Genomic DNA, 22,243 nt, shown 5'->3' with positions numbered 1-22,243 from the left:
GTTTTACTAGAGAAGATGATTAAGCGGCGGGATCTTTGGAGATGATTTTAAGAGGAATTTTCTTGTATATATTACATTACGTTGATGGGGGTAGCTAGTGATTATCCAAGCACTCGTATATTAAGTACTGTCCGATCGTCTCGATGTACCTAAATTTAATTGGTGCAAGTTTGCACGAGTCAACATGATTGAAAATGTCATTTCCTGGAAAAAAAGCAGACTAAAGACCCTGGTACGTTCTTTAAGGGACCAATTCTCATTTTCTGTCTTATCTACTTGGATAGAGTCGTTTTCAAGACAAGAACGGTCGTTCGATCTTTCCCTTTGTTAGCCAATTGGTCTGACGAACGTATCAGAGAGAGGGTGAAGATGGAAAAACATGACGCAAATGGTTTTGGAGAGGGGCGTGTAGAAGACAGATTTGTTTATAAACCACCCGTGTCTGAAACTGACAAACGGGTTGATGATGCAGTGACGACACAGGAAAAGGAAAATGTTGAGGGTGCTGGAGTGACGACAAAGGGAAAGGGAAAGGTTGAGGATACTAAAGAAGGAGGTCCCGTTGATAAGAAAACAACAGATTGTATCAAGTTTTTAGCGGGGACTGCTGTTACTCTTGCAGACTGTTATGGTGCATTCTCAAAGGCAGTCATGCAAGCAAAGATTGTGGTTCCTCATATGGAAGCTGTTACCAAAATATCGACTTTGGCAGATTCGTTATTTGAAGGGTTTTCACTTTCGCAACAAAGTAAAGAAGAATCTGAGATGGAAGAAGAGGAAAGAAAGGATGAAGAGAAAGACGACCATGAATTGGAGGAAGATGAGAGAAACGATGAGGGTAAAGTGGAGGCTAAATTTAAGAAGGTCAAAGAGAAAGATGACCATGAAATGGAGGAAGAGGAGAGAAAGGACGAGAGTAAAGTGGAGGAGGGGAAGAAGTATGTGGATTATATGGACTCTGATGAGTTTTTCAATGATCCCAACATCTTGGCTGATTTAGAGGGGATTCTGAATAGTGCATATAACCGTGTTGGTGAGGCATTTAAAGAACACCAAGTTACGAAGGAAAAGATGGACAAGGAACTCATGGAGGGACCATCTTTCAGTCTCTTTCACGGTGAGGATGCGTTATATACATTTCAAGAGTTCCACGAAGCACGAGGTGCAGTGATATGTGTGATGTTCCCCATGCGAGCACGTCAATCGCACTGTCATTCCATCCCCTCCCCGTGCAACAATGTCGCCTACACCTTCAATCCCATCCCCTCCCCGTGGAAGCACTCCCGCCGCACCTTCTATTCATTCCCCTCCCCGTGCAAGCACATCACCGCACCTTCCAATCCATCCCCCGCATCACCAATAGTTATCTCGTCACAAATGTCATTGAATGAATCTCCAATTATGCCTTCTTCTCCGCTTGTAGAACTGTCCCCAACCGTCCCCTCCCAGACTCGGAAGTGTAAGAGGAAAGTTGAGTTACGGCGTTTTTCGTTCACCTTTCTTCATACGAAATGTGAACGTGATGGATGCCTTGAGTCGATCTGAAAAACCGATGGGTGACTATGCATTTGCCGCCGACTTAGATGAAGGGTATGTATTAGTCTATTAATTTTGCTTTTATTTTTTTCTTATTCGGTATATGTATTATATTTTCTTTCTATAACACTAAGGTTTTATTTTTGTAGCGAGGTTCTGTTCAGCCGTGGCGGCAAGATTCTTACACGATATGATATGAAGACCTTGCTATTTGGTGGTAGCGTTAACATCGACGTGATCAATGTGTGGTGTGATTATCTGAATAATGGAAACAGGTTAAGAGATCGTAGATCAATTTCCCGTCTCTTTCTCACTGAAACAACTGATGTAAGTTTGATATTTAAATTTTGTTGGTCTCGGTTATCAACTTGTACCTTTTTATTCTCTAATACGGGTCACCTAATTGAAACAACAGATAGCCTCATTGGATATCAACTATAGAGACGTGAAATTGGTAAGTTGTTCAATATTTTAAAAGTTTTAAAAGTGCATAATTAAATAATATACAAACCCAACTAACCATTGTTTGACAGGTTTTATTCCCTGTTGTTGCACCCAGCCCACTTCTTCATTGTTTTGATATTGATCATAACTTGTATGAAGTTATACACCCGTGTGATCCAGGGTGTGTAGATTTTCATGTCAGTGTTCAATATGTGGTATGTTTTCACACCGTTTGGCAATAAGTATGTTAAATGTCTGATTTAATTCTTATATAGTGAACTTATTTGCTTGGCATTGTCTTTGTCTAATGGAAGAAACAGATTAAGTGCAAAGCTTTCTTCCATGATTCCAAAGTGCATGCTACATATTTTGTAGTAGCCAAAGAGTATGTTCTGAATAAAAGTTTCTCTGTCGAGCGTGATCTTTGGAATTTACATGATGCGACATATGGAGACGTACAATGGGAATAAGTGTCGGTATACTTTAAAGCTGCTCAAGGACGTAAGTCTCCATTATTTAAGTCAAATTTTTAGTTGGTGTTTCTATATTTCCTGACGCCAGAAGCCATCAACATGCATGTATTAGCTTCGTTCTTTCATGAATCAGCCTTGTATGTGTATGAGATATGTATGTATGTGTATTAGATATGTAGGTATGTGTATTAGATATGTAGGTATGTGTATTAGATGTGTAGGCTCTGCGGTTGATTTTACTTTATATCATTGTTCAGAGAACTGATGTGAAGTGTTACATTGTGAGGGTTTGCAATGAAATTTTGACTTGGCAAGACAACATCGTGAAAGATCAAGTGACGTCTAAAGCAAAGGCTTACAAGAATGGCTGTGTGATTCGGTAATCAGAAATCTATTACCAACAATGCTTCTCATTACTATATGATGACTTCTGGTTTATTAAAAGTGTGCTATGGTTATGTAATTGTTCTGTGTTTTCCCTTTTTCTCCCCAGGAATGAAGTTCCACGAGACTTGCCCTATACAGATGAACACTTGATGAATTTTATTAGGACAAAAGTGGCAAATAAGGAGTAAGTTATCACTGACCATATAGCATCTTTTTGAGTTGTTTTTGTCCACTTTGCTGTTGTGTGTGCATCTAATTACAATATGTGCATTGTTAGTGACATTGTTGTAGACACTCCATGGCTGCAAGTAACCCAAGAAGGAATGTCGACTTTGTTTGGAGGAAAATGGATCATGGATATGGTAATTGACCTTGTTGGTCTTCGTTTAACACTTGAAAGACCAAATCTTGTGTACTTTCCGACAATAATGAAGGTATTCATATTCATCCTTAGTAGCCGCTAATGTTTCTACTTGGAATTACCAACATTTTTCACAAATTTTCTCAACTTTCAGGATGTTGTCGCTAAAAACAGTTTTCAAAGTCACTACATTAAGCTTCAGTACTTGCCCAAATGTCTAACCAAAGCTAAACTGGTAATTATCCCGTCACTTTTTAATTTTTATTATATCGACGGAATTTACTACTTTGAAAGAACTTAATTAAGTTCTTGCCCAAGAAAGAACTTTATTAAATATCCTGTCTAACCTGTTTGTATATTATCCCGTCGAACTGGTAATTATCCGCTCACTTTTTCATTTCCGTATGGGCGTTTTTGCAGGCTTTCTTCCCTTGTTTGTGTTGACCGTGAACATTGGTTTGCTTGCGTGTCGACTTTGTTAAAAAGACCAACTTTATACTTGACTCAAACTTGCCTAGGCGTCCTGACACAAGATGTAAATTTTTAGTTGAAACGGTATGATTATATCCGTATGCCTTAGGGGTTTGTTACCTCAATTTTGTGTTGGTTTTCCTTCGCTTTTATATTATTGTGTTTACCTTTTTTTGGTTTTTTGTAGTTATTTCCTGCTTTGGGGATTATTGCAAGAGACTTTCCAGGATACAAAAAAAGTGTTGCAAATAAACAATTTTCCGTTTGTGATTTGTGGATGTGTCTCGACAAAAGAATGGGTACCTTACTTGTTTAAACTATACTCTACTCGTGATAAATATTTTCGATGGGATACACACCATTTTAAAGCGTTTAACAAATTTCCTTATTTCAAAAGGTATTCTTGCGGAGTCTATTTGCTGAAGTTTCTAGAAAACTTGAGTTGTCAATCATTATGGTCCGATCAGACTTGTTACGAGGTAATGATGTCTAAACCAAGTTATATTAGTCAAATATTATTCGGCATATTTTATTGCAACAGTTTCAATATTGTTGTAAAATATATATGCAGAATTTGGATGAATATGGTGAGAGTATGATTGTAGATCTTATCAGATGGGAGGAAAACAAGAGAACGGTAATAACAATATCTTCCGAATGCTTTATCTATTTTTGTTTCTATTATTTTCCAATCAGTTTTCAATATTGATGTCAAGTGACTTTAAATGTAACAATATTTCCCTACCTTTTTTTTTTGTAGGATTATACCTAGGTGTTTTTTTTTTGCAAGAATATGGTGAGAGTTTGCGTGCTTAGCAAATAGGAGTGGCAGAGAACCTTCTCATTGTCTTTTGTTGATTCTTTGATTTGGGCAGGCATTAGTTTGTAGGTGGACTAAATTTGTAGGTTGCAGATGTTTAGGTATTCCAAGTAACTTTTGCGTGTATGGAAGACCCTCCTACGTGTATGAGAAGGCATTGTATGTGTATGCAATAGCTTTCTACGTGCATGTAATTTGTCGACTTTCGGGACTGTTTAACGAGACTTGAGCGTGCCTGAGGAGGAGTTATATGTGAATGGAACAACTTTTTAACTATATGGGGCACAATTATGTCACTAGATTATGGCCTTTTTAAATGAGACTTGTAATGAGAATTACCCCTGTTCCGGGTGTAATTTCCAGAGCAGTTATTAGTTACCACCCGTGGCTTGTAGAATAATGTCTTGAGTTGAACCCTTCTTGCTTCTATCGTCCCTCTCGGCCTCTCCTGCAACAATGAACGAACTGAGGGCTTGGCTGTGTGCCAAGCGTACTCACTCCGACGCTCAAGTCAGTAAACTTAAAGGATTAAGCTGTGTTACTTGGCTAGATACGTATTGTAGAGAGATAAGGGAGATATTACCAGATGAATAGTGTATTTAGGTTTTAGTTGATGGGATCCTTTCCTCAATGAAGGTTGAGGAGTATTTATAGGCTTTCACCTTTTGTCACGTAGTGGCCAAGTGGCCAAGTGGCTAGCAGGTGGAAAGACTGATCTACCCCTCGGCCGAGATACCTATGGCAGGCCGGCGGGCCGTGTTGACTCGCCGCCGAGGGGTCTTGGATATGAGTACGCGGGTATGTGTCCCGGCTGGCGGGTTGTCACGCCGAGACCCAGGCTAACAGGCCGATGGGCTGCATCGGCCAGGCTGTATAAGTCGTTGACTTGCTGTGGATATCTTTGACCTTGCTCAATGTGTTGACTTGGTCAGCGGTGCAGAATATGCCCCATCAATTTGCCCCCAGCGTAGTCTATGCCGTGGTATGGGCTCCGATGTACGTTGAGCATATATTCTGCATAAGTATTTTTGAAAAATTTTTCAGATCGGCTTCTTCTTCAGATCGGCGTGGCTCTTGTTAGGCCGCACCGTATACCATATCCCCCTCCACATGGATGCGTAAAGGGCATCCGATGTGGAAAAGAATATGACGTTGGCCGAGACCAATGCCGAGAGTCCGGTTGATTTTGATTGCCCCCCGGCCGTGCTTCTGGCTTGGTTGATCGGTGGCGGCGGTGACCGGATACCTAGGAGTTTGTTTGAGGAAGATGAATAGTCGAAGAGATGTGAATGGGCGTGTTGAAGACGCTTGGTCACTGTTGTATTGATTGACGTTTAACTGTTGCGACGATTGACATTCCGTGGTTGCATGCTCGACACGTGTCGCTCATTGATTGGTCATGTCACTCCATGGGAATTTGTGCTCTCGATTGGTCCTTCTTTATGGGCTTTTTTCCTATAAATAGGGCAGTTTTTCCGTGATTTTGGTCACTAATTTCATTTTCTCAAATTTTCCTAAAATCTTCATCTTTCTTAAGCTTTCAAGGGCTTCCTTTTCTTCCAATCTTCAGAGTCTTTGATCCGGCGAGCACTTTTTCCTTTTAAGGTAAACAAACGAATTTTTCTTTTATCTTGCTAGTAATTTCTTTGTGAACATGCCTTCTGCGATCTTTGGACCTAGTGGGCCTGTGTCGGAGGGTCATAGGTCTCCTTCTCCTGAAGTTGATCCTCAAATTCTGGAGGAATGGGAGGATGAAGATTCTTGTGGTGATTTCGGTGATGATTTCGGTGAGGAGGAGGAAATATCTCGTCCTAGTGAGGGGAGACGAGACGTCATGGATCACGGCTATGTCCGTAAGATCGGTCTTGATCGTGCTTGGTCCCATAAGTTTGCCGGTTGTTCGCGAGAAACTTTTCGAGGGCCATTTTTTCTTTGGTAGGGGATATGAAATTGTTATCCCAGGGGGAGGGTCATCCGTCTTTTGCCCTCCACCGGGCCACACCGGCGTGTACATGCGGCATTTGGAGTACGGGCTCCGGTTTAGTTGAACGGGTATGTTATGGCCATAATTAGGGCTATGAACGTTGCCGTTGCCCAACTGTACCCGTTGGCCATGAGAACCATAATCGGTTTAAATCGGCTTTGTCTCTTTAAGGGAGAGGCTCGACGGTGAATTTATTCCGCCGACTTCATCATCTTAAACCATCGATCTCTGGCCGCGTCGGATGGTATAGTGTGCAAACGGAGCAGGGTTATGTCTCTGTCGACAAACTCTCTTCTTGCAAGGACTGGCAGGGTCGGTGGGTGTACGTTAAGGTGCCGGACGACTATCCGCTGCCCCGCTCCTTCCAGCACCAGGTTAATTTGCGGTGTGAGACTAGGGCGGAGCATGACAGATGTAACACCCCACGGTAATTGAAGAGGTCCAGTGATAAGCTTAAATGACTAGTGCTTAAAGGGATTGGAAGTACTACTCATATCAACAAAGTGCACTTTCTTTTATGGTCATCCATGCGAAAGAACTCTAAAGTTAAGCGTGCTTGGCTGGGAGTAGTCTTAGGATGGGTGACCTCCTGGGAAGGTTCCGGGATGCGCATGAGTGAGGACAAAATGCGCTATAAAGGACCCGTGTTGATCTGTGGGCCATGTACACAGCCTGGTGAGCTATCATAAGTAACCGCTCCCGACCTGGTTTGGGCCGGGGTGTTACAAGTGGTATCAGAGCAACCCTGCGACCGTGTGGTGATCGGAGTCAGTTGTTATACGCTCCTGGAGGCAGTGGTTATACGCTCCATTGTGATCACACACCTAGCGGGGGAGGATTCTGGGTTAGCGGTTATGCTCCCAGGCGCAACGAGGACGTTGCGTTCTTCAAGTGGGGGTGACTGTAACACCCCACGGTAATTGAAGAGGTCCAGTGATAAGCTTAAATGACTAGTGCTTAAAGGGATTGGAAGTACTACTCATATCAACAAAGTGCACTTTCTTTTATGGTCATCCATGCGAAAGAACTCTAAAGTTAAGCGTGCTTGGCTGGGAGTAGTCTTAGGATGGGTGACCTCCTGGGAAGGTTCCCGGGATGCGCACGAGTGAGGACAAAAATGCGCTATAAAGGACCCGTGTTGATCTGTGGGCCATGTACACAGCCTGGTGAGCTATCATAAGTAACCGCTCCCGACCTGGTTTGGGCCGGGGTGTTACAACAGATGGGTCACCCGGAAACATCTGAAAATGGATGCCAGCAGGGTCCATCTGAAGGAGGACGAGAGGCTGGCGATGAGGCTCTTCGAGGTGGACAAGAGTGGGATGCCGAAAAGATGGATCCCCCCGACATAGATCATTCTTCAGGATGAGCCGCTTTGCTATGTTGGCCTCATACCGGCCCTAGCGCAGGGTGAGTGGGGTCGGTGTGAGGCCCATCACCGCTCTCAATGTTCCTGTTTTCTCGGACCTCGATTTATTTCCTCTACTTGACTCTTCGTTTCTTTTGCAGACCACTTTGGACCGGACCTATCTGAGGACCTTCTTCGGAGAATGGGGCTGCACAAAGATAAAACCGTTGCTAACTTGCGTCCCAAGGCTCTAGCCCATGATCGCAGGACGTCGCCGAATGACCTTATGGAACAGCGGCTGAAGGCCTTGAGCAAGGAGGAGGCGCAGGCGAGGGTTGTTAGCGGCGTAGTGCGTCGGACGCGGAAAACGGCGTCGACAGCGGTTCCCGCTCCCATCCCCTCCCCTAAGAAGGTGGAGATTGTTGACATTCCCGATGAGGGGGATTCTGACGCGGAAGGATCTCCCCTTATCCGTAAGAGGAGAGGGACAGTTTCTACCGCTGGCAAGGAAGTGCCTCCTCCGGCCAAGAAGGCCAAACACGGTACCTATCTAGCTTGTGGCTTAAATTTAGCCGTGCCATTAGGTGTTTCTGGTAAGTCAATGTTGATACTGATGTTTTAGTTGGATTTCTGCAGACCAGCCGCAGTCGGCTGTTGCTCACGTCAGGCAGCTGGCGATGGGGTCCTCTGCGCAGGTTGGTGACCAAGGCGCCGCCGTCAACCCTCTATCCCAGAAGGCTTTCGTCTCCCAGCCGCGGGCTAGTGGTCAAATTGTATCCACCGTCCCTTCATCCCAGAAGGCTTCCGTCTCTGAGCTTATAGAGGAGGGCACGAAGCTGATTAGGGAGCTGGCGAGGTGGAACGTGGCTACCGGTGCTCGTCTCATGGAGCAAGAGAAGGCCGTGGCTCGGGCTGTTCATGAGCGTAACGCCACTAAGGTGGGCTGCGTCGGCGAAGCTTGAGCTCCTCAATGAGCGAGAGGCTTAGGGGAGAAGCGAGAAGGCGCTCCGGGCCGAGAGAAAACTTAGGGAGGACGCTGAAAAGGAGGTCCTTGCCGAGAGGGCTAAGGCGAGTCTGCGGCGGCCGAGATCGAAGGTTTCTTTGGAGAAAAGTAGCCTTGCTCAGAGGCGTGCTGACCTCTGTCTCCAGCAGAGGGATGAATACAGGGGTCTGTTTAAGGCCCAGGCGGAGGTGATTCGGGGCAAAGAGGCCATCGTCAAGCAAAAGGAGGTGGACATCAATATGCTCCAAACCGTCATGCTCCCAAACTGTCGTGCGCCGAGTTAGGGACTTGGCCGAAGACGCCGCTAGGGAAGTTATTGGGGAGCTTTTCCCTCTTGATGGTTCCTTCCCGTGGGGCAGGTTCAACGTGCTGCTTGATGACAAGCTCGAGGCTAAGGAGAAAGCCGCGGTGGAGAAGGCCCAGGAGGCGGCGAAGGCGAAGATGGAGAGGGAGGCGGCCGCGGAGAAAGCAGCTCTTGCTGAGAAGGCTAGGATGACTAAGGAAGAAGCTGAAAGGATGAGGGCGGTGAGGATGCCGAGGCCAAGGCCGAATTTGCTAGAAAAGTCTCTTTGGGTTGCCCTCGGGAAGATGCGGCTACCGACATGCGATGGCAAAGAACAGGCTTAGGAGAGCAAGTTTACAGCAGAGTCTGTTTGACTTCTCACTACCATGTCTTTGCTTGATGAGAACAAGTTTCAACAGATCTGCTTTCATTTGTTCGAGGGCCAATTACTCTCACCCTTCCTCCCCATTTGTCTCTTGGTATATGAACATAATTGTAGCTTTTGCTTTTTGTACAACTTTGGTAGGTTGTGTTTCGGCTTATCCCTGGGGGGACGGCCGTCGTCTGTATTCTTTTCACTTGTAATCTTGTAACTTCTAATAATAGTTCGTTTCTTTCGCCTTCGGCCTGGCCGAGGTCTTTATCTTATCTTTGTTGGAGTTATCTTCCTGTATTCCTAATTGAGCGCCCTTTTTGTTTTCGCCTCGGCTTGGCCGGGGCCGTTTTAGAGTGCGTATCTCAACTGTGTTTCAACGCTTCCAAGACACTTCGAATGCTTTTGCGAGTGTAATGTGCGATGGCTCTTGTCGGATTGACCGTGGGAGCCGGCGTTGGTTTCTTAACGGAGACTGCCGCTCGTGTCGGTACGACAGTGTGAGCCGGCGTCTGTTTCTTGATAGCGTGTTACGTGGCGTCTACCACTTGGAGTGACTGCGACGGCGCTAATGTCTTGATGGAGACTGCCGCTCTTGTCGGTATGACAGTGTGAGCCGGCGTCGGTATCTTGATAGCGTGTTACGTGGCGTCTACCACTTGGGAGGCTGCGACGGAGTCTACCTCTTGGGGTGCTGCCGTGGCGTCTACTACTTGGGGTGACTGCGACGGCGGCGATGTCTTGATGGAGCTGCCGCTCTTGTCGGTATGACAGTGTGGCCGGCGTCGGTATCTTGATAGCGTGTTACGTGGCGTCTACCACTTGGAGTGACTGCGACGGAGTCTACCTCTTGGGGTGATTGCTAGTGGCGTCTACTACTTGGGGTGGCTGCGGCGGCGATGTCTTGATGGAGATGCCGCTCTTGTCGGTATGACGGTGTGGCGGCGTCGGTATCTTGATAGCGTGTTACGTGGCGTCTACCACTTGGAGTGACTGCGACGGAGTCTACCTCTTGGGGTGGCTGCCGTGGCGTCTACTACTTGGGGTGAGCTGCGACGGCTGGCGATGTCTTGATGGAGACCGCCGCTCTTGTCGGTATGACGGTGTGAGCGGCGTCGGTATCTTGATAGCGTGTTACGTGGCGTCTACCACTTGGACTGACTGCGACGGAGTCTACCTCTTGGGGTGGCTAGTGGCGTCTACTACTTGGGGTGATGCTGACGCGTATTTGTATTTCTTCGCAACGATTGCCGCTCTTGTCGGTATGACGGTGTGAGCGGCGTCGGTTTCTTGATAGATAATCTGGTGAAAATTTTGCTTTGATGGAAGGCTTGGATGGTTTTTCATTAGGTAAAAACATGCGTTGGGGTGTCCTGACTATTTTGGGCACCTCATGACTACATCAATTTCTACGAGATTGCCATTGCCCTAATGGCTCATCACAGTACCCCTCCCGATCACCACTAGTTGCATCCATGAGGTCGCCTTCCTTTGTAAGGATGGGCTTTTTCCTTTTCGGACTTCCTTGCCTCTTTGAGGGATTGCATGTTGCATCCTCGGGCAGCTATCTGGATGTTGATCACCTCATCCTTCTCGTCTTTGGAGACGAGCTTATGCGCTTCCCCCCCGGTCCGAGACGTACGGCGGTGTTAGGGCCCGGATGGACATCACCTGCGTCGGCCTCGCTCAGGGTGACTCGGCCTATGAGAACGTTGTAGGCGGACGAGCCGTCAATGACCACGAACTCGGCTAGGACGTTTTTAGCCGCGTTCTTTTCGCCGAACGTCACCGGAGTCGATTGATCCCGGCGGCACCGGGCCGGCTCCGAGAAGTTTGTATAGGGGTTGGTGCGGGGCTCAAGTCCTTGATCTTCAGGCCGAGGCCGAGAAAGCACTCTCTAAACATGATGTTCGTGTATGCGCCTGTGTCAATCAGGCACCTCTTGACCAGGTGGTTGGATATGTCCAAATTGACTACAAGCGGGTCGCTGTGAGGGGCGATGACCCCTTCGTAGTCCTTTCTTCCGATAGTCATGTCGGGGATGTTTGCGGAGGGGATCCCTGAGTTGGGCACAAAGTTGATGGCCTGGTATAGCTCGTTTAGGTGTCGTTTGTGCCCATGAGTGGACCCTCCGTTCTCGTTGCCACCGATGACAACGTAAATCACTCCTATCCGCTCGAAGACGGACTTCTTGTCTGAACTGCCGGCGTTAGTCTTTTGACCTTTTGCAACGTACTTGCCGAGGCTTCCCTTTCGGATCGGTTCCTCTATGGCATTCTTCGGATGGCGGCGATCGTTGGTTAAATGGCGGTGTGGCCGTGGTACTCACGATCTTGGCTCGTGTCACCGTCACTTTTTGGCTTGGGGGTCTCTCCCACTTCGGCCCTCGTTTTGCTCGGGCGAAGACCTCGGCGGCGATACGACGAGAGGGGTCTTTTCACTAAACCGCCTCGATGGTACGTTCTCGAGTTCCATCGGCGCCCGCCGAGTCTGTTTCGGTCGGATCGTCCGACCGTGATCTATTATTCTCACGGCGTCTTCCATCGGACCGCGAACCGTTGTCGTCGCGGCGTCCTTCGTCCTGATTGTCCTGCCTGTGACTCTTCTTTTCTGAGTGTTCGGCTTCACTGGGATCTACCCAGGTCTTGTGATAGTCTTCTACCTTGATGGCTTGGTCGGCCAACTTCCTGGCGGCGTTCAAGCCCAGGCCTCCGCTCTTGATGAGCTCGTTTTTTAAGGCTCCCCTTGGGAGGCCTTTCATCAGTGCGAAGGCCGCCAGCTCGGGATTAATTTCTCGAATCTGCTGGACCTTTCCATCAAACCTCTTCACATAGCTCCGGAGAGACTCGCCCCCCTCCTGTCTGATAGTCAGGAGGTCAGATGTCTCTACGGCTCTTCTCTTGTTACAAGAGTACTGGGCTAGGAAGGCATCCTTTAGATCGGCGTAATAGTACACCGAGCCGTCGGGAAGCCCTTTGTACCAGCTCTGAGCCATCCCATGCAAAGTTGTTGGGAAAATTCGGCACCAGACCTCATCGGGCTGCTCCCATACCGACATGTAAGACTCGAAAGCCTCAGCGTGGTCGGCTGGATCACTATCTCCCTTGTATGACAGAGGTGGCAACTTGAGCTTATGCGGCACCGGGACTTCCAAGACGTAGGCGTTGAGGGGCTGCCTAACCACGTGTCGAACGACACGCGGCGACCGGCTCCTTGCATCCCTAACCTGGCTCCTCCCTCCGTAGCGGGAGGGGCTCCTTCTTCGACTCGGACTTCTTCTCCAACTCTGCTGAGTCGGACTCCTCTGGCCCCTTTGGGGTAAGCCTCGTTCGTGTGGCGGGGACGCTGTCCTCCCCCGAGTGCGGGAAGGACTTAGGTCTACCGCGCTCACTTTGGGCTCCCCCGGCGTCTTGGCTGGGTCGGCTTCTCCTAGTGCCCCGTTCAAATTTCTCGGAGTCACATTTTGGGCCCTAGCCTCTGGCGATTTCTGCCGCTCTTGTCGGCGTGACGGTGTGAGCGGGCGTATGCGATTAGGTCCGGGAGCATCTTGAGCTTTGCTACGTCAACCACCTGTCCCATGATGGTGACCTGGTTGGCTGGCACCGGTGTGTCGGGTATTATTGGCATCCCGAATTCTGGTTGAATTACTCCGCCGGTGGAGGGTTGTTCGACTCCAGATTTGTGGACGACATCATCGTGGTAAAATTCGGTTTCGTCCGTCACGAATACCTCTTGTTGTTTCGACATTTTCTTAGCTTTTTGGGTGGGTTTTTGTTGATTTGTTGTTTTTTTTTTTTTTTTTTTGTTTGGGAATGAATGTGACTAGCTTCTAGTGTCTCTCCCCACAGACGGCGCCAATTGTTCCGGGTGTAATTTCCAGAGCAGTTATTAGTTACCACCCGTGGCTTGTAGAATAATGTCTTGAGTTGAACCCTTCTTGCTTCTATCGTCCCTCTCGGCCTCTCCTGCAACAATGAACGAACTGAGGGCTTGGCTGTGTGCCAAGCGTACTCACTCCGACGCTCAAGTCAGTAAACTTAAAGGATTAAGCTGTGTTACTTGGCAAGATACGTATTGTAGAGAGATAAGGGAGATATTACCAGATGAATAGTGTATTTAGGTTTTAGTTGATGGGATCCTTTCCTCAATGAAGGTTGAGGAGTATTTATAGGCTTTCACCTTTTGTCACGTAGTGGCCAAGTGGCCAAGTGGCTAGCAGGTGGAAAGACTGATCTACCCCTCGGCCGAGATACCTATGGCAGGCCGGCGGGCCGTGTTGACTCGCCGCCGAGGGGTCTTGGATATGAGTACGCGGGTATGTGTCCCGGCTGGCGGGTTGTCACGCCGAGACCCAGGCTAACAGGCCGATGGGCTGCATCGGCCAGGCTGTATAAGTCGTTGACTTGCTGTGGATATCTTTGACCTTGCTCAATGTGTTGACTTGGTCAGCGGTGCAGAATATGCCCCATCAACCCCATTTGTCAGGGTGTTGTTTTAAAATCCCAAAGTAACTTGCATATTTACATGCATGAGAAGGCGTTATATGTGTATGGAACAGCCTTCTACATGCATGAAAATTTTCAAAACAAAATTACTTGCATTATTTAGAGTTACCAATGTACTTTGAGCGTGACGTGCTGGGCCGTGCCTAAAGTGCTGATAGGATTCGCCCGACTTCTTTAATAATCACTCACATTTAAGTTTCGAGACTTGAAATGAGAATTAAAATGGCTTTCTATATGCATGGAATAACCTTTTAGTTGAATGATATTTAACGACTTGTCATACACGATGATGATTCAACTAATCACATTTTATTGCTGGCATAAATTGGTCACATGTTTCAGCTTTCTAATTACCAAATTTGGAGAAACAATTATCACATGTGCATAAAATGACCTCATACGTGCATAAAATGAGCTTGTATGTGCATGTCATAATTGCTCAGAGAAATACATGTTTTTAAATCTTAAATCGAATCACAAGTTCATCTTCTCAAATATACAATTTAAGTATCCGGAAGCCTCCCGTTACATTTATTACAAAACAATTGTTGACTTCTCAAATGATGCTCAAAAATAATCCTAAAAACTTAAATGATGCTCAAAAATAATCCTAAAAACTTCAATGATGCTCAAAAACAAGTGTTGACTTCTCAAATGATGCTCAAAAATTCCATTTGCGCATAGTCAATTCCTCGCAAAAAACTTCAATCTCACACATAAGAAAGCAAATGTCAACAAAGATAAAGATTAGAGGGAAACAAAAAGGGTAAAAGTAGAAAACTTGCGCTAATAAGAGACATCACTTACTCGACTATTTGTCAGTGATCCTTTGGTCGGTCACAATTCCTGCTATCGTGGTTCGCCATCTGCCCACAAGCCTTGCATCTTCTTAGTGGTTTCTTATTGACTTCCCCTGCTATTTCTCTTTGTGAAATCATTCTTTTCCCCGAGCCTTTGTTTTTGCATTGTCTTGGCGGCAAAATTGTAATTTCGCTAGGCACGCTTGTACCCAAGAGCATTCCAATTTCCGCATTTTTGTCCCTTTTCTTTCCAATACTACTATTACCACCATCATCAGCGACACTACTTGTTGTTTCTACAAGTACCCTTTCCTTGAACTCGCGTAAAATGGTTAGTAACTCATCACAATTAACGGGACTCGTTCAACTAGTGAGACACAAGTGAACATTTCGACCACAATTCGGTCGGTTTGTTCTTTTGTGCATCGATCGATCTGCAATCAGCAAAAGCGCCCATCGAATTGAATATTGGCTGGCGGGTTGCTAGTTTGCTCCACCTATTTAGTAGGTATTCGCTTGGAATTTTCTCAAAACCATAATCTTTAAGAACACAGAGAATATGTCGACAAAGTATTCCATGTCGTTCAAATTTCTTGCAATTGCATACTAGTTTCACTTCAGCTGTCTTATAACCCACCTTATAGTCTTTCTTTCTCTCACGATCCTTGACATCTATGTAGAGAATTGCATGATTCTTATCTTTTTGTTTGTCCCCAATGGCACATGTAAAGCATGCTGCTTTTATTTCCACTTTGAACTCCTCGAAAATTCTCGGAGTGTAGGTTTCTGCTGCATGCTTTTCAAGGTCTAGAGGAGTAGCCAAGTCAGGAAATGAGTACTTAGATTGTGCAATCAGTTTTGATTGAGCCCATCGTTGTGTATCCATTGCACTCTCAAAGCGCATCCAAAATTCAACAAGGGTCAAATTTGGATTAGTGAAATTGCTAAAAAAATGATTTTTCGACTCGGACCTCGAGGTGGTTCTCATCAACCCTCCTAATAACAAGTCACGAAAGTAAGCTGGAATCCAAAAATGTCTAATGCCATACTTTTCCTGAAGCCACTCATTATCCGACAACCCATGAGCTTCCACAATGGATGTCCATCTTTCCTCAAATTCAGCAGGCTCCACATCTTCGCCCCAAACACATGAGTTTATCTCTTTCAAAAACTCAGTTTCTCTACATATAACAGGCCCTACCTTCTCTGGCAACTTCTTCAATATGTGCCACATGCAATATCTATGTTGCACTTTATCTTTAAAGACTTTCTTAAGTCCTCCTTCTATCCCCAAATCTTCGTCAGTTATTATACACACAGGATAACGACCCCCCATAGCTTCTAGGAATTTCGTAAATAACCAAGCAAATGACTCCTTGCTCTCATTAATAAGAAGCCCAGCCCCAAAGGTCACACATCTCTTATGATGATCCACCCCTGTGAAAGGGGCGAATATCATTCTATACTTATTTTTCCTAAAGGTAGTGTCAAAGGATGTCATATCCCCAAATAACAAATAATTTTTAATACTAATAGGGTCAGCCCAGAAAACATGTGACAATCTACCTTTCTCATCTACCTCAAAGTCAAAGTAAAAGGATGGACACATTCTTTTTATTTTCATAAAATGCTCAATAAGCATTTGAGCATCCCCTTCTGACAAGAACTTTTTTATATCCCTTGAAAAGTTTTTAAAGTCTTCCAATGAAGCACCCACATTCGATAACCTCGACATACTCCTTAAACATCCTATAGGTCATAAACTGGACCTTTGTTAACCTTTGAGTTGTCAACTATCATTTTTTTATGAACTATATTCAATTCTCTCGTTTGCGTCAGATGTACCATTGTTAATGGTGTAGCAGGCATATGATTATGCCCTTCAACAAAACCATAAATTTGGTATTGACCGTTAGCAATTCGTTTAAAGTTAATCCTAGCAAGGCAACCTACCCGAGTCCTTTGCCTACGGTGTTTTTTGCCTTTCGCTTCACATTCTCCAGCCTTATTACACAAACAAGTTTTATGTGTAGTGACACCCTGTTTATTTTTTTGTGAGCCTTTTCTAGTCACAAACCCACATTCTTTTCCATATGCTTCATAAAAGGCAATACCGAGTTCAAGTGTATCAAAGACCATACCAATAATAGGCTTGAGATGGGTAGGACAACCAAAAATCCGATTCATGTTGCTTGAACCGGACGCCTCCTCCTCCTCCTCCTCCTCCTCTGCATCCTCTATTACCTCTGCCTCCTCTATTACTTCTGCCTCGTCTACTACGTTATCTGCAAATGTGATGAAATTAAAGTAGAGTTAAGATTTAGATTTATTGGATAACTCAAGTATACAACAGCACGGTTATATAGAATAGTATCTGATCATTCAGCACAAACAGTTCAACAGAATTATACCTTGTACGATTTCAGGAACATCAATGTTAAGGGCAGATATTTCTGATATGGATTGAGATGCAATAACTTCAACCATCTGTCCTTCATTTGTAATGTCATTTGTAATGACATTAGAAGAACTACGCGACCCCATTGAACTAAGAATGTCATTCTTTATAATAACGACGACTTAAAATTAAGTTAATCGACAATAAAATCATATCAGGGAATTATTACTAAAACTAAATTTAGAATTTTTGATGCACATATCAATAATTTGATGCACGTAGCTAATAGTTTGACGATTGCAAAACCTGTCTAATTCATAAAACTGAGCCAACAATATCACGATTTCAACCAATTTACGCAATTTCTAATTTTAAAGAACCCTAATTTCTCAAATTACGAAACCCTAATTGCTCAAATTCAACAACTTTAATCGATTAAGTGAAAAATTACAAACAGATCAAACTGTAAACCGTAATTTTAATCGATTAATTGAAAAATTACAAACAGATCAAACTATAAACCCTAATTTTAATCGATTAATTGAAAAATTACAAACAGATCAAACTGTAAACCCTAATTTGACGCACATAGCAACAATTTGATACACGTAGCTAATAATTTGACGATTGTAAAACCTGTCTAATTCATAAAACTCAGCCAATAATATCACGATTTCAACCAATTTAAACAATTTCTCAAATTACTGAACCCTAATTTTCAAAATCAACAAATTAATCAAAGAACTTGAAATATTACCTTGAATAAAAAGGTTCCATTCATGAAGGACGCGTCGAATAGGTGATTGTTGAAGAGATTGATGGATCGGTAGTTGAGGATCAATGGTGTTGTGAAGATGGTGATATTCGAGGAGAGAGAAAGAATGATGAGAGGGAACGAAAATAGGAGAAATGGCGGAGTTTAGAATGTTTAGGGGTAGTGATTTAGCGCGCGCGTCTGGTATTGTATTAGATTAAGGTGGTTCTCACGGTTCTCATTATATGGACGGTTCTCACTGGATCCCGACCATATATATATATATATATATATATATATATATATATATATATATATATATATATATATATATACACAATAGGCTAATATGGAAACTAGAATATGTACACATTAATATTATCGAAGATATGATACCGGAGAATTATTACACGATATTATTACGATCACGACATCATATAATATCATCCAATAGATAAATAAATGAATAAGATATACAAAAATAGAATAGGTAAATAAATAACTGGAACAAAAGGAGTATATTATGTTTTCTTTTTCTTGACAACGATAAACTTTCATAGAGGTTGAGATCATCTGTCCCGCTTTTGTGTCCCATCTCCTGTCTCATTACTTTTATCTTGCGACACATCATCATTCATATAATAAAATTAATAGCAATTTCTCTTAAGTTAATGATGTGTCACAAGAAGAGTATAGTGGGACACGAGATGGGACACAAAATGGGACAGGAAATCCGCTCTCAAAAATAGAGATCACCTGTCCCGCTTTTCTGTCCCATCTTCTGTCCCATTGCTTTTATCTTGCGACACGTCATCATTCATATAATAAAATTAATAGCAATTTCTCTTAAGTTAATGATGTGTCACAAGAAGAGTATAGTGGGACACGAAATGGGACACAAAATGGGACAAGAAATCCGCTCTCAAATAGAGTTGAAATACACTACTACAAAACGTTCACCTAAAATAAAAACAAATGACGATTGACTCCGAAGTACTTAATATAACCAAAGATTTAAGTCGTATTCTATGTTCTAACCGCTAAGATGCGAGGAACTAGCTCGGTTGACTTGTAAATTATGTGAATTTGTCAAATAAAGATAATCAACATACTTAGGTAGTTATTCCCCGAACAAAAATACTTACTGGTTGACTAGGTTTGGCAGCTCATTACCTTATTTTTTCTTCGAAAACGGTCAGGCATATAGTCATGTACAGATTAGTTCAACGATTCTTTTCAAATCTTTTTAAAAATATTCCAGACCGTTGATAAAGAAAAAAAACTTACAAATTGTATAACAAAAATTTGAAGTGGATACGTGTGATACATGCAATCTTGGTCAACAACTAGGAGAAAACAACGAAAAGGATAATTTAAATTAAATTATTCGAGATTTATCGCGAAATTGATCAAAAATAGAAGAAGAATTTCGCACGAAAATATATCCAATTATGATCATTATTGGTGTATTGTCCGATTGCCAAGAATTAACTATTGAGAGCCGGGGTACTACTTGCACCACTTATGAAGACTTTAATTTTGTCATAGTAATTACAGTTCCAAGACTATATAATTAGATGTACAATACTATTAAACATCCAAGGTTATTTTATTCTTTTTTTAAATATTTTTGCAAAAAAAAAAATTAACATATTCCAATTTTCAATCCAATCCTTCTTTTCTCTCTGATTGTTTTCATATTTTTCTAACTCCTCTTCATCTTCCTCCATCATCTAGTAATAATTCATATTCTCTCTTAAATTATTATAAATAATTGACTATGCGGAATAAATCATATGACGTGACTCATGAGGTAGGAATTTTTTTATCCAAATTTTCTAATGCGTGAAAATAGTTGAAGCTCGTATTCTTTTTACATTAGCTCATATTCTTATCATTATAGCTCGTATTTTTATGTGCTCGTATTTTAAAGCTCTTGATTCTTTTAAGCTCGTACTCTTTTTATATTAGCTCGTATTCTTATCTTAATAGCTCGTATTCTTATGTGCTCGTATTTTTAAGCTCGTGATCCTTTTGAACTCATATTCTTTTTACATTAGCTCGTATTCTTATCTTAATAACTCGTATTCTTATGTGCTCGTATTTTTAAGTTCGTAGTTCTTTTAAGCTCGTATTCTTTTTACATTAGCTCGTATTCTTATCCTAATAGCTCGTATTCTTATGTGCTCAAATTTTTCAGCTTGTATTCTTCTAATAATAGTCCGTATGATTGGTGTAGAAATTTGCCTCAAAGTATTGTTAGATCCATTTTTCCTTCTTGATGATGATGTAAATTGCTTCTCGTTCACCAAAATATTGTTAGATGCGTTTCTCTTCCTTGATTATGATGTCAATTGCTTCCCTTTCGCCATATTAGAATCAGAATTATGGAGAAGAGAGGTTTGTGACTGTCGTTTAAGAGAAATTTAGAGGAGAGAAAGAGGAGGGTTTGTGGACCGGAGAGAAATCGGAATTAGGGAAAAAGGAGATGTGTAGAATTTTTTTTATTGAGCTTAGATAGTTTAATAGATAATATATGGGCATGTTGTACAATGCTACTGTACAACAGGTCGTAGGATCCTATTTGTGCAGTAATTAGGTCTTTCTTACAAGATAGGAACATAAGTAAAATAAACTGTTTTTCCAAGTTCGAATTTTCTTTTGTAAATGTCGAAAAATTACTTTTAAGCACGAGTTTAAGCACGTGATAAGAATTTTATCAGTCACATCAATAAACTTAGATTAAATAGACTCTGATAGGGTTAAAATATGTCGTTCGTTGAATTTGATAGGGTTAAAAGTATAACCTAAGATCGATTTTATACTTTAACATGGCCCCTCACACGAATGCCCGTTGGGCTTAAATTGTGGATGCAACTACAGGTCTCTTTGTACCTGGTGCTTAATATTCCACTTTAGAATTGAGAGGGGTGGGATTCGAACCCGTGACTTTTTGGTCACACTGGCTCTGATACCATGTCAAGAAACCATCTCAACCAAAAACTTAAGCTAATGGTTGGAGTCTCAAGATCGGTTTAAGCTGATGGTTTGAGTCCCAAGATCGATCGGTTTCATATTCTAATACCATGTCAAGAAACCATCTCAACCAAAAGTAAAGTTTAAGCTGATGGTTTGAGTCCCAAGATCGGTTTCATATTCTAATAACATGTCAAGAAACCATCTCAACCAAAAGCTTAAATTGATGGTTGGAGTCCCAAGATCGGTTTTAGACTCTAACACGCCCCTCACACGAATGTCTTAAGCTAATGGTTTGAGTCCCAAGATCGATTTTATACTCTAACACGTCAAGAAACCATCTCAACCAAAAGCTTAAACTTATGGTTGGAGTTCCAAGATCGATTTTATACTCTAACACGCCCCCTCACACGAATGCCCTTGGGAGTTGAAGTGTGGATGCAACTACAGGCCTCCCCATACCTTGTGACCTTTTGATCACACTGGCTCTAATACCATGTCAAGAAACCAACTCAACCAAAAGTTTAAGCTTATGGTTGGAGTTGTGAGAGGGGTGGGATTCAAACATGTGACCTTTAGGTCACACTGTCTCTGATATACCATGTAGAAAATAAGATTGAATGAATTGATGACTTGAATATTATTAATGACAAAGGTTGCTTATATAGCAATTACAAAGCACGATAATTAGAAACATAATCTAAATATAATATAGCTTAGAGATATATTTAAGATAATATGAAAAACTACTACTAATAGAATATCCAAAGATTATTTTGTGATTTATAATTTATTCTAAGATTATCACAATATTTTCATATTGTGATTCCTAATATTATAATAGTTTGATATTCCTTATATGCACCATATAGCTCCTTTATGTAGGGATGTCGAGGAGAATCAAATAATTGGTAGTTTATTACTTGGACTTCATACCAAGTCCCTCCCAGTTCAATTAATTTGATCGAATTGTTTTATATACAAGTAGTATTCGGGTTTGCTTGAACGTATACCAATAGAAAGAACACAAATTTGTGCTTTTGTCATTCCTTCTAACTGTCTCAATTCATTGTCTATTCACCTATTGACAGGGGCGAAACCAAGAATTGAAACTACCTAGGGCTAAAATTAAAATTATAAATTTTGATATTTTATACAAAAAAATTTACTAGTCGTGTATACATTAGCATCCACAAAATACATGGGCGCACACACACCCTACACCGTGTAACGTACATCCTACATAACTAACTAAATTTTACCCTACGAGATCCACCGAGTTCAAATTCAGATATTACATCATCATTGCTAATATTATCTGCAAATG

At 42.8% G+C, this 22,243-nt stretch overlaps 1 protein-coding gene across 1 annotated transcript; it reads right to left on the bottom strand.

The window, feature by feature from the left end:
• Nucleotides 1-15,155: 15,155 nt before the first annotated feature.
• Nucleotides 15,156-16,523, bottom strand: LOC141613298 (protein FAR1-RELATED SEQUENCE 5-like). The gene has a single exon (XM_074432034.1). It carries the CDS (start codon nt 16,521-16,523, stop codon nt 15,156-15,158), a length of 1,368 nt encoding a protein of 455 aa, XP_074288135.1.
• Nucleotides 16,524-22,243: the final 5,720 nt, after the last annotated feature.

The sequence above is a fragment of the Silene latifolia genome, chromosome 11 (genome assembly GCF_048544455.1).
Source record: "Silene latifolia isolate original U9 population chromosome 11, ASM4854445v1, whole genome shotgun sequence".
Taxonomy (NCBI): Eukaryota; Viridiplantae; Streptophyta; class Magnoliopsida; order Caryophyllales; family Caryophyllaceae; genus Silene; species Silene latifolia.
The sequence above is the reverse complement of the archived record's forward strand: the minus strand, read 5'-3'. Positions and strand labels throughout refer to the sequence as shown.